This window comes from Sprattus sprattus (genome assembly GCF_963457725.1).
Source record: "Sprattus sprattus genome assembly, chromosome: 3".
NCBI lineage: Eukaryota > Metazoa > Chordata > Actinopteri > Clupeiformes > Clupeidae > Sprattus > Sprattus sprattus.
The window spans coordinates 28,095,994-28,108,779 of NC_137922.1; the positions used below are offsets into that span (position 1 = coordinate 28,095,994).

The following is a 12,786-nucleotide window of genomic DNA, read 5'->3' on the forward strand; positions in this document are numbered from 1 at the left end:
ATACTCATAATTCTGGTCAGAATATGAGTCTGATACTGACCCATTGGGCTGTGATTATGGGGCGTGTTTCAACAAACCAGGAAATAAAAGGCCTGTAGAACCTGATAATGTAATAATTTCCTGATAAAGTAATAACCCTGATAATGTAATAAAAAATCCCTCATAAGTCCCTAAAAGATGTAATAAAACCTGATAATGTAATAATATCCCAATAATGTAATAAAGTGCATTTCCCAATAATGTAACAATCGCCATACCAATAATGTAATAAAATGTTACATTAATTGGAAGTTATTACATTATCAGGTTAGCCTCAATTTTGCAGAACCTGATAATGTAATAAATTCCTGATATTGTAAAAACTTTGGTCAGTGCTGAAATGTTGGGACACCAGTTATTCAGACCAAGTAGTGATGCTGTGTAGACAACCACCCACTATTGTTTTGCTCATATTTTTATCCCAATGGTATAGGCCCTTAGCCTTGCAAGCCAAACCTGTACAGCAAGAAGCTGTACAAGGGTCTGGCACAACACGATTTTCAATGTGGGCGGGATTAACGGTTGTCTGTTAAGTTGCCTCTGCACGCAATGCCACGCAGTAGGAATGGCGCTACAACCACAAAATAAGTGCAAATGAGGCAATAACTTGATCTGTTGGATATGAGTAATGGAAGGTGGAAAATGGAAAGGATGAGTCTTGATGTCTTAAGCCATTGTGTTTACCACTGAAAGGACAAGCCAACAGAGGATCCATTCAAACTGCCTTGTCATGTGCAAAGTCAAGGGAAAGTAGAGGAAATGCATGTTGCATGATGTTTTGCAGTATATAGTGTAATTTTTAAGGGACATTGCCACACAAAATCAAAAGAGAATTTGATATAAATCAAATAGCGAAATGTCAGCTATTGATGATCAATGAGGACTTAGTAACTCAATGTTCTATGTGCCCATTAGCTGCCGGTCTATAACATACCAAAATGTTCTTATTTTTTCTCTATTAGTTGATTACCACTGAATATCCCTTTCACCATTGTAAAAATTGTGCATGCGCAATCATATAAAATATATACTGTATCTGCTAATAGTGAAGCAGCAGGTCTCTGGACAGCTTCACTGCTTGGACCTCTGAAACTGGAGACCTGATGCTACAGCACCAACCAAAGTTATTACAATATCAGGTAATTATTACATTATCAGGTTCTGCAAAATTATTGGGAAATGCACTTTATTACATTATCGGGGTATTATTACATTATAAGGTTTTATTACATGTTTTAGGGACTTATGAAGGAATTTGTATTACATTATCGGGAGTTATTACATTATCGGGAAATTATTACATTATCAGGTTCTACAAGGCCTCTTCGCTCAATTGGATACCTACAACCAATCAGAGCAACATAGTATGACCATCTGATACATTAAAACTTTTACCACATAAAATATGTCCCATTAACAGGCTCCCAAGACGCCGCCATCTTGGTACGATTTCTAATCTATCTATCTAATCAACTCAATCGTTGGTTGGTCATCTGTCCATCATCGTATAAAGCCCGCCCTGACAATTTGATTGGTAAGACAGAATCCTGACTTCTGATACTCTCTCCCCAACTGCATAGAGGCAGACCGAACTTCCCTGACCAAAAATGTTGTGGGCGGGGTTCGGGCTGGTATCCAGGCTAGGGGAAGACACCAGTGTTGATCTGTCCTTCACATGACCATATGCTATCAAAATGAATTAGAGGATGGTACCAAAACAAATTGCCTATAAAACAGTAGTGACATATGCAGGCTGGACTAACCCATGTTGTGTGTGTGTGTGTGTGTGTGTGTGTGTGTGTGTGTTAGTGTGTGTGTGTGTGTGTGTGTGTGTGTATATGTGTGTGTATTTATGTGTGTGCGTGTGTGTGTGTGTGTGTGTATATGTGTGTGTGTGTGTGTGTGCCTGCGTGTGTGTGCGTGCGTGAGTGTGTGCGTGCGTGCGTGCGTGCGTGCGTGCGTGTTACCTGTCTGAGGATGAAACTGGTGGAGGTGGTGCTGCCATCAGATCTCTTCAACCGACTCCGCCTGGAATAGGTGCCCCGGTTCACCTGTTATAAACACACACACACACACTGTGGCATCAAGGTGGGCCAGCTAGTAGACGGGTGTGGAGTTCCGTGGAGGTCTGGCTGCCACACCACAAGATGGCCACCGTTCAAAGGACTACAGCTCCCAGAATACAGCAGGAACCACCCAGGTGTAGGTGCTTAAGGCACCTAATTGATAGCTTTCAGCTGACGTCAGAATGACCAGCTGGCGGGCAAAAAAAGACGTTCCACAGCTGTTTAACACGGGAGTTAATACAGGAACCTTTCAAGCTCTTTTAATATAAGTTAGTAAAATGCCAGACAGTTGTTGCTCGGTTGGCTGTTTAAATCGGCGAGGAGACAAGCCCGGATTTTTTTTTCATCGCATTAAAAACCCGCTCACGTTGCTGCCAGCTGCTAAAAAAAAAATGTTTATTTCGCCGTTGCTGCCACCTGATTGTACATAGACGTCTTCTGGGTCAACTTTTCTCGGACACACAGTAAAGTAGCCTTACTTTTGGAGCTGGAAATAAAAGCAGTCACCCTGTTCTGGTCGCCTAATTTATCAGAATAACTACCTAAAATGGGAATAGATCAAGTAATAAATACAAGAAACAAAGCATCAACACGATTTAAATTGGATTACCCAGCTGCTGCTCTACCTAGGTACCTAAGCAAGCAAGTAGGCTAGGCTAGTGTTTTTTGTCATTCAACTAGTAATACTACAATGTCAGTAGAAAATATATGGGAAGATAATTTAAGTTGTCATTCGCCAGACCAGGTGTTCGTACTTGTTTAAACCAGGGAATTGTGTCAAATAATAAAGAACATCGTTGGGTAGGCTAACGGCTGCTAGCTAACAACAGGTAGCTCGCTAGCTGGTACTTAGCTATTAAATGGCACTCATCTTTGCTCTGATTATGAAGATGTTTTTAGTTTTCACCTTCCAGACGACATCGTTGTGAACCCAACCACTTCTGAAAATTAAAAAACTATCTGTGCTTTAGTAGGCTTTCAGTTTTTGAGATGTGTATGGGGACGGATTTTCTATTAGATAGATGTAAATATCTCCACACTGGAGCTCAGACAGGGACTTCGTCGAGGTTAAAGAAATAAAAATGTCAGGACAGCTGTAGTAAATGTATCACAAGTTCCTATTTTTTTTCCCTTCTAAATATTTCTGTCTGGCTATAGTGGTATGGTCTGTGGTTGATGGCGATCGAAGTTGAGTAGGCACTGCTCGAAGTTTTCCACTGTTTCTCGCTGTTTCACTGTTCTTTTTGCCCGCCAGCTAACAATTGACCCTTCCGCGACCACTCCCCAAAACGGTAACTGATCAATCATAGCATAGCAACGGTTACTAAGCTCGGGACCTCAGTCAAGCAAGCCATTTTCATGAATGGAAGTCAATGAGAGAGACGTCTGCTCGAGAAGAGAAAATAAAACGTTGCGCTTATGGAGTGTGTAATTCTGACAGCCGATATCCAAAAAGGCTGGAGGGAGGGGTAACATTTTATCCCTTCCCGAAACCCAAGACCCAGAGAGAGAAATGCCTGCTGTGGATCAAACAATGTGGACGACCCCCCCCCCCCATCAGCTGAATGTCAGCAACGTAAACAGAAGCACCTACTTTGTTCCAAGAAGCTATGTCGCTAAAATCTGCCCACTGCATCGAAAACGTGAGAAAACCCTTGCTTAAAATACGATTCAGTTTTACCACCTTACATGTTTGCGTAGCGGCGACTGTGTAGATAATAGAACAAATAAACACAGCTGGAATGAACCTGTTAGCCTTAGCATTTGTCTGTCTACAAACACGGCATGTAATTTCGTGGTTGTAGCCTATATAAGCATATTGCAGACCCTTTGGCCTGCTTCGATCTGAGATCTTGCCGTTTTTCCAAAAAATGCTTGTGATTTCTTTGGGTAGAGCTGAAATTGACACGGTTGAAAACATGTTGCCACGCCATTCATACCAATGCTGAGAACATGGGAAACGTGAATGCTTGACTGATATAGCAAGCGTTGCTAAGGGGGGTGGAGTTTGCGGAAGGGTCCATTGTAGTGACGTCACTGAAAACTATCAATTGAAAGGGTGGTGCATGTGGTGAGGAGGCGCCTAGAGAGAGCCACGAGAGAGAACTGAGAACACATTCCACTCCAGGCCCTGGAGGAAAAGAATCCTCCTGGACTCTTTCTGGACAGAATCCTGAGCTGGTCCTGCCGCTCCGCAGAGGGGAGCCAGGAGAGCGAGAGCGCCCCCCTGTGAGGACACGACTCCTGGCTCACTGGCTCTGAGACACCTCGCCTGGGGAACACGCCGCAGCCTCCCCCCAACCCGAGGAGAACCAGAGACTCCCTCCCCCCACCTCCACCCCGAGGAGAACCAGAGACTCCCTCCCCCCACCTCCACCCCGAGGAGAACCAGAGACTCCCTCCCCCCACCTCCACCCCGAGGAGAACCAGAGACTCCCTCCCCCCACCTCCACCCCGAGGAGAACCACAGGCCGGAGTCAACTGGAGCTAACCCTAGAGTCAGCAGAGAACCAGGCTACCTCTTCTCAGAAAGACTATCTGGCTAGCACCCGTACATCTAACTTGATTGACAATCAGCAGGTTCTTACCAAAATCCTACTTGTCAGATATAAATATAATCCTTTTGATACCAAATTCTTGATTCTTCAAATAATAACTATTCTTGGCATGCAGGTTTCATAAAGCATTCTTTTCTATGCACCTGAAAGAATGAAAGGTTTGTCTATTGGAGGCCTTATTCCTCAGTTGGGGTGAAGCAGCCATTCAGGGTTTCTCTATCAGGACACTGAAGAGAGGAATGTTTATTTTTATGAGAGTATTTATATATAATATAAATATTTTACTGGCAGTCTGGACTAGGACAGCCATGAGGAAACAAGATCAAGAATGATAATATTACTTTAGTCAGAATTGCTGCGTGCCTGTCCTTACAACACAGCTTGCACTACATGTCAATATCCAGCAGGAGGTGCTGTAGGTCCTGTTTTTAATAAGAACATTTAGCTTTGAGCTTCTGGCCTTGTTAACCTTGTAAAGAAAGATAGTCGAATGTTGTAGTTACAGTCTACAGCTGTATGTATAGATTTTTGTATGTGACATATGTTATATAAAGCTGTATGTATAGATTTGTGTATGTGACATATGTTATATAAAGCTGTATAGTTTTCGTGTCGGCCACGGTTTGACACTAATGGCCCACATCCTGCCGCGGGCATGGACGGATTATGAAACCATGTGCCCCTGGGCCTGGACATGTCAACGATTCAATCATTTTTTTTAAAGTTTCTTTAGTTTATGTAGGATAAGCATAGAATTGTGTTATAGATTGCTTGTGACGATTTTCCCCCAAAAATTATGAAAACCATGACGGAGACAGGTTTGCCATTTCGAGGGCATATATAGCATAAGGTGTCTTAAAGAATCCAAAACAAATTCATTGTTGATCACAGTCGCATTATACTAGCAACACTCTAACACTCTGTCAGTCATATGTCGAGATAAGTAGGGCAGGGCTTTGCCTACGAACCCTCCGCGCTGGCTGCATCGTCCATAGTTAATGCCCCTGGCACACATGCAAATTTTCTAACACAGCGCCGGTACACTCAACTAAAGCCAACATTAAATTAACAAAATACACTTCTTTCAACCACAATAAGAGATACTGTATATGACAGCGACTTCACGCAGAGGCTCTGGCTTAGGGGCCCCCTGAGCTCATGGGCCCCTGGACCTGGGCCCGGTAGGCCCGTTCGGTAATCCATCCGTGGCCGCGGGTCACACAGAAGAGCCCCCCCCCCCCCCCCCCCCCCTCTGCTAAACACATCCTCCATGCAGAAGAGCATCTTAAGAAGATGCAGACTTATACTCTGAACTCTGATCTTTTTCTGACTTTTACCTCTCCTAACAAAGACGTTATGGAAAACTCTCACGGTGACGTATTGGGCTCACAAACACACACAAACACACACATACAAACACACACACACACACTCACACACAAACACACACTCAGTGTCTCACGTCTGTGGCGCCCTTCTGTGCACTGATCTGCGCTCAGCATTGCGTGGGGGAATCTCCACCTGAGCATCTCACTGCCCCGCGTCTGCTAACGCCTTCTGAACAAACACCCAAATCTAAAACTTCCACCTTTTTATTTCTGTCCCTCCCTCCCTCCCCCACTCTCTCTCCCCCTCCCTCCCTCCCTCTCTCTCTCTCTCCCTCCCTCTCTCTCTCCCTTCCTCCCTCCTTCTCTCTCTCCCTTGCTTTTTATCATTTTAAATTTTAGTTTGGGTTCTCAGTGTTCAGGTTTCTTTTCTTTTGCTAAAAGCTCAACACCCAAGAGGTGGCATGGAACTCAACAGCTGACACCAGCCTTCTCTCAGTTCTCTATGTCTATGTTCCCCTCAGTTCCTGTCAGTCCTCAGTTATGTGTTCCCCTCTCAATGGCCACATAGTTGAGTTGTAATGACTTCTTCTCTGTCATCTATCTGTGCGAGTGACAGAAGTCTGAGCCACTCTAAATAGGAGCACAGCCCTCTGAGGGGATGAGTTAATGATCTACTCTGATTTGATCCTTTTTTAGCGCCAGGTCTCCCGAGGACCAGTGGCGTAGGTTGCCAGAATCTCATTCTTCTCTGTCTTTCTTTTTTTTAACGTAAAAAGGGGACACACCTTAACTGGGTCACCGCGTTCACTCCATATGTCACACTGAGTATCCTGCCCATGATTCATGGCCAAATATAACCTTACGGAAGATAAAATAATAAAATACAAGCACAGGAACACATTTAGTCGAACTCATGTTGAGTTGTCGTTATCAAAACATAGCGTCAAAACCCTCTCTCAAAAAACACTATTGTTGCTGCCTGTAAATAATGTCCCAGGCGTTGTCACTTAACACAATGTTCAGTGTGTGTGTGTGTGTGTGTGTGTGTGTGTGTGTGTGTGTGTGTGTGTGTGTGTGTGTGTGTGAGAGAGAGAGTTGTCACTTAACACACGATGTTCCAGTTCACCTCTGCACGTGCGAGTCACCTGCGTTGATGCGGCAGCTCACCTGGAATATGGGCGCCTGGATGTGTTTGTGTGTGTGTGTGTGTGTGTGTGTGTGTGTGTGTGTGTGTGTGTGTGTCTGTGTGTGTGTGTGTGTGTGTGTGTGTGTGTGTGTGTGTGTGTGTGTGTGTGTGTGTGTGTGTAGCGGCAGCTTACCTGGAATATGGGCGCTTGGATGCCCTCGCCGATCTTGTTTCGGATGTAAATGTGACGCGACATCTCCGCCAGCACATCGGTCCACACGGGGGGTTCCCGTGCAGCTCCCGGCCCGGCCCAGTGAAAGTTGGGTGGGTTGCGGACCGCTTGCTCCAGTTTCGGTGCTCTGTGTTGTCGCCCCGTGCGGAACGGAAAGTGGGTTTGGTCCAATTCTGTGTCTGAGCGCAGATGCCACTAACGACGCTCGTCACCGCGTGCTGCTGTGACAGGTGTCACGAGGCGCGCGTATGGAACGACAGTGCGTGATGTGCGTCCAGCTCTCTGAACTCTCTGCGCAACGGAACGAGCCTCCCCGTGCACTTCTGAGCAGCCTTTCACGCGCAGAGTGTTGTCTTTACTTGGCCCACTTTAACGTCTCCTGCAGCTATCGCGCTAAATAAAGATAATAATCAGACACTTAACTCTGAAGAAGCACTCCTGCAGAACCAAACGGCGCAGTCTGTCAGTTCCCTAACATTCAGCCAACCCCATCACTAAAACTAAAACTATCCCTAATCACTAAAACTGACGTAAGAAAAGAAACACCTAAATGTCAATTGTAAGAGTAGAAAATGATGAACAATAGTTTGTTTTCTGTAATGCGTTATCTCAGCTGTGCCCTGCAGTATTGCTCTTGGCCTCCAGGTGGGGGTCTTGCAGCGAGTAACGTTGATAGAGTTCACATCCACCCTATAGCGCAAATTGTAAACTACAACATAAAAAATATTTATATCCGACAGTCACTAAAGGCCACTGTTTCAGAGAGGAGTAGGACTGGGAACATTCTCTCATTTTCAGAAAACACTCAAGTAGTTAAGGACCGAATGCTGAAGACGATCAGTAGATTTACTGTAGTTGTCACTTCCACAAGGGTTCGCTGTTGTACTTAGTGTCCTTACAGAGCCATTTCAAAATAATACATGAGTAACATATATTAGTAAGTAATCTGAGTTTAGCTAACAAAATACGATTTACAAACCATTTGTCCATATATAGCCATTAAAGAGAGCATTGCCTGTATATTTCTAGTTTAGATTTTTTTTAAAAATGATTGTCCAATATAGTGTGTGTGTGTGTGTGTGTGTGTGTGTGTGTGTGTGTGGCCTTATAGTGTGAAGTGTGTCATGGATGGACTGGACCTCAGAATAAGACTCTGAAGAGTGTTTTATCTCTGGCTTACACACATATTCACACTCTACACCACAAACACACAGAACACACACATATTCACACACCACAGAAAGAACACAGAAAACCATCACCTCGTCACATTGATACATGTGTTTCAATGACATCTCTCTCCCTCTTTCTCTCTTCCTCCATCTTTCTCTCTCCTTCCCCTCTCTCTCCCTCTCATTCTCTCTCTCTCCTTCCCTCTCCCTCTCTATCTCCCTTTTTCTCTCTCCTTCCCTCTCTCCCTCTCTCTCCCTCTCCCTCCCTCTCTCTCTCTCTCTCTCTCTAACTGTCTGTCTTTCTCTTTCTTTCTGTCTCTCTTTCAACACACACTCATTTATAATACACTTGTGTTCAATTCATGTATCCATCCATTCTTCTATTCATTCAGTGCTTCATTGATTCACCAGTCACTCATGTCTTTCACACACTCAGTCATTTAGTCCTGTCCTCCTCCTCCTCCTCCCCCCATGATCCTCTCCACTCTCCTTTCTTCCTCCTCCTGAAGAGTGACTTCCTCTTCACGAAGTCAGATAGGGAGCCGCTCTGCTCCTCTCCTCTCCTCTCCTCTCTCTCCTCTCCTCTCCTCTCCTCTCCTCTGCTCTCCTCCTCTCTCCTCTCCTCTCCTCTCCTCTCTCTCCCCTCCTCTCTCCTCTCCTCTCCTCTCCTCTCCTCTCTCTCTCCTCTCTACAACTGTAGCGTATTGGGGTGTGGAGGATGTTTGTCATGCTAAAGGAGGCCTTTGTGTTTCAAATGTAGTGAGTCCTGAGGCGGTGGCCTGAATGACAATGTTCCACGCGCTCGCAGAATGGACAGAAGGCTGTGGAGAGTTCTGAATATGGATGAGCGGGTCTTTAACGGAATCTGTGCTTCTGGCCTCAAGTGGACGTGAACCAGGAAGTGCTTCTGGCCTTAAGTGGACATGAACCAGGAAGTGCTTCTGGCCTTAAGTGGATGTGAACCAGGAAGTGCTTCTGGCCTTAAGTGGACATGAACTAGGAAGTGCTTCTGGCCTTAAGTGGACGTGAACCAGGAAGTGCTTCTGGCCTTAAGTGGATGTGAACCAGGAAGTGCTTCTGACCTTAAGTGGACGTGAACTAGGAAGTGCTTCTGGCCTTCCTAGTTCACGTCCACTTAAGGCCAGAAGCACTTCCTAGTTCACGTCCATTTAAGGCCAGAAGCACTTCCTAGTCCACTTAAGGCCAGAAGTAGAGTGCTGGAGCTCTAACACACCTCCCGCCTGGAAGAGTGTGTGTGTGTGTGTGTGTGTGTGTGTGTGCTGGACACCCCATTCTCCTACATCAAGCACTGGATTGACTGTCTAGTCACCCCATTCTCCTACATCAAGCGCTGGATTGGCTGTCTAGTCACCCCACTCTCCTACATCAGCCACGAAGTCCGTGTTTCAGTCTCATATTTATAGAAGGTGATGTCATAGCCCTCTAAGTCTGACTGTCCAATCAGGGCAGGGCTCCTGCTGGAAGTGCTTCTCAAGGGGGTGCAACGGCGGTCTCTTGAACGTCCGCACAGGAGGCCATTTTAAGGACGGAATAGCTTCCGGGAGGGATCAGTGGTACGTTAGGTAACGTCAGTGATCTTCACAATCGTTTACACTCTTATCTCGCGGAAATGTTGACGGATTTACAAATGACTTGATTTACAATCGTCATTACCTTGGTAATAATTATGGATGCTTGAACATGTTGAAATGGGCAGCTTAATTGTGTATCACGGCTATTGTGTATCAGTCATTTTACATCAATTGGCGAGGCATAATTGTTCTTTCTTTTCAATATAACTTAAGTTGCACATAATAAAACTGAAGTTGCACATGATTTCCAATCGGGTTGGTTTGTTAAACATCTTACATTATGATTTCGACAGGAAATTGCTGACTTTATTGCCAATGAAGATGCCATAATTTTGTGCAGCATGCTCTATTGAACGCTTTCTTGAAACGAGACCTGTCAGAGACCTGTCAATGTTATTTTCATATGAAAACTAGTGCTGTCAAACGATTAAAATATTTAATCGAGATTAATCGCATTTTTGTCATAGTTAACTCAAAATGAATCGCGATTAAATTAATCAAAATTAATCGCGATCGCAAATTTGATCTATTCTAAATGCCCCTTCAATATTTTTTTTTCCATCATTTTTATTTTATTTTAATGCTGTTATCAGCATGGAAAAGTGGATTGGCTTGCTTTAAGCAATGTTTTATTTTATTGAAAAACAACATTGCCGAACAGGGCGGTACAAAATAAAATTATAAAGTGCACATTTAAGATAAACATGGACTCAGCCTATAGTGCAGTTAAACCATGGCTTAATATTTTTTGCTGCCAGCTGCCTATTGACATTTTCAGACAACAGTGAAGCTCGCTTCTTTTGCACAACACAACTTTTAAAGGTAAACTTTCTATTCAGAAGCTTTTTATCATCCATTTCGCTGTATCGCACTCATCATTCACTCAAACGTGACATTAGCCTACTACAAAGTTTGGGAGGGAAAAATAACGTTGATCTAAAAAATATTTTTTTTTTTTTTTTTTTTACATCGCGTTAATCGCGCGATAAAAAAATTAACGGCGTTAAAATGGGTTCGCGTTAACGCCGTTAATAACGCGTTAAACTGACAGCACTAATGAAAACCCATGTTTATAATTCTTCATAAGTATGTAGTGCCATAAGAAATATCTTACGTTTATAACAAACCAACCCGTTTGAAAATCGGTTGAAAATTGAGCAAGTTCTGGTTATTCAAAAAGTACCACTACCAACACAATGTTAAGGGGGAGTGAGCTATTCCGTCTCAAAATGGCCGAATTGTGCGGACATTTGACTCCGTCGGCCAGCAACGCGGGTAACTTATCTAGCCTTTATCTAGGATATCTATGGTGCTTCCGGCCTTAAGTTGACATGAAACAGGAAGTACTTCTGGCCTTAAGTGGACGTGAACTAGGAAGTGCTTCTGGCCTTTAGTGGACATGAACCAGGAAGTGCTTCTGTCCTTAAGTGGACATGAACCAGGAAGTGCTTCTGGCCTTAAGTGGACGTGAACTAGGAAGTGCTTCTGGCCTTAAGTGGACATGAACTAGGAAGTGCTTCTCTTCTGAGTACAGCAACCTGTGGACCGACATGCATCTCTAAAATCCCCGGAGCCCACAGAGCTCTTACACACCTCCCGCCTGGAAGAGTGTGTGTGTGTGTGTGTGTGTGTGTGTGTGTGTGTGTGTGTGTGCTGGAGCTCTAACACACCTTCCGCCTGGAAGAGTGTGTGTGTGTGTGTGTGTGTGTGTGTGTGTGTGTGTGTGTGTGTGTGTGTGTGCTGGAGCTCTAACACACCTCCCGCCTGGAAGAGTGTGTGTGTGTGTGTGTGTGTGTGTGTGTGTGTGTGTGTGTGTGTGTGTGTGCTGGAGCTCTAACACACCTCCCGCCTGGAAGAGTGTGTGTGTGTGTGTGTGTTCTGTAGCTCGAACACACCTTCCGCTTCGAAGCCATCAGAATAGTGGAGGAGAGGGTGGATGAGAATTTACAGCACGCTCCTCCTCCCTGAGGGTGCCACGTATCACTTCCAGGTCAATGGTCACGCACTCACCTGAGCAGACAGGCACTGCAGGTGCCCCGCGTAAACAGGACCACTTCCTGTCTTCGCGCAGGCCTACGCCACAGCACACACACACACACACACTCCGGCTTAAAGAAGCGCTGGGGTGGGCTGCTGCATTTTTAACCACAAGGGTTGTCTCGGCCAGCATGGGCCTACGCCACAGCACACACACACACATACACTCTCATACACACACACACACACACACACACACACACACATACACTCTCACACACACACACACACACACACACACTCCACAGCAGACTCTTCACTCGTCCAAAACTCCTATTTATACTCAAGCTTTTACCTGCTCTATCAGGGAAACACACACACACACACACACATCAACAATTTAAAAGGGTTTTGTCAAAAATAGATAGAGCCATTTGAAGAGGCCAAGGACAGACATTGAATAATTCAGGTGTTCATCGTGGAGCTAACTAGAGCAGGAAACAAAGTTTTACAAGAATTTAGGATAGAGAGTTATTTTACAGGTGTGTGTGTCTTGCCTTCTGACAGTAAGTAAAAACCAACAATGTTGTAAGGAACATAGTAGGAACATTGCTGATGTTTTCTACCAGTTTCACTGTTATTTGGGTAAGCAGCAAAACATATTTTCACTGTTTCACCCTAGTTTTAGATAAAGAC

The 12,786-nt window shown here is 44.6% G+C and overlaps 1 protein-coding gene across 1 annotated transcript in view; it reads right to left on the reverse strand.

Annotated features, from left to right (window-relative positions):
- Window positions 1–7,373, reverse strand: part of LOC308363212 (voltage-dependent L-type calcium channel subunit beta-4-like) — a gene marked incomplete at both ends in the record, with an annotated part of 32,279 nt that extends 24,906 nt beyond the window's left edge. The window contains 2 exons of the mRNA XM_080836008.1: window positions 2,007–2,090; window positions 7,311–7,373. Coding sequence (XP_080692134.1) covers window positions 2,007–2,090; window positions 7,311–7,373 — 147 coding nt within the window. The remainder of the gene's footprint in view (window positions 1–2,006; window positions 2,091–7,310) is intronic.
- Window positions 7,374–12,786: the final 5,413 nt, after the last annotated feature.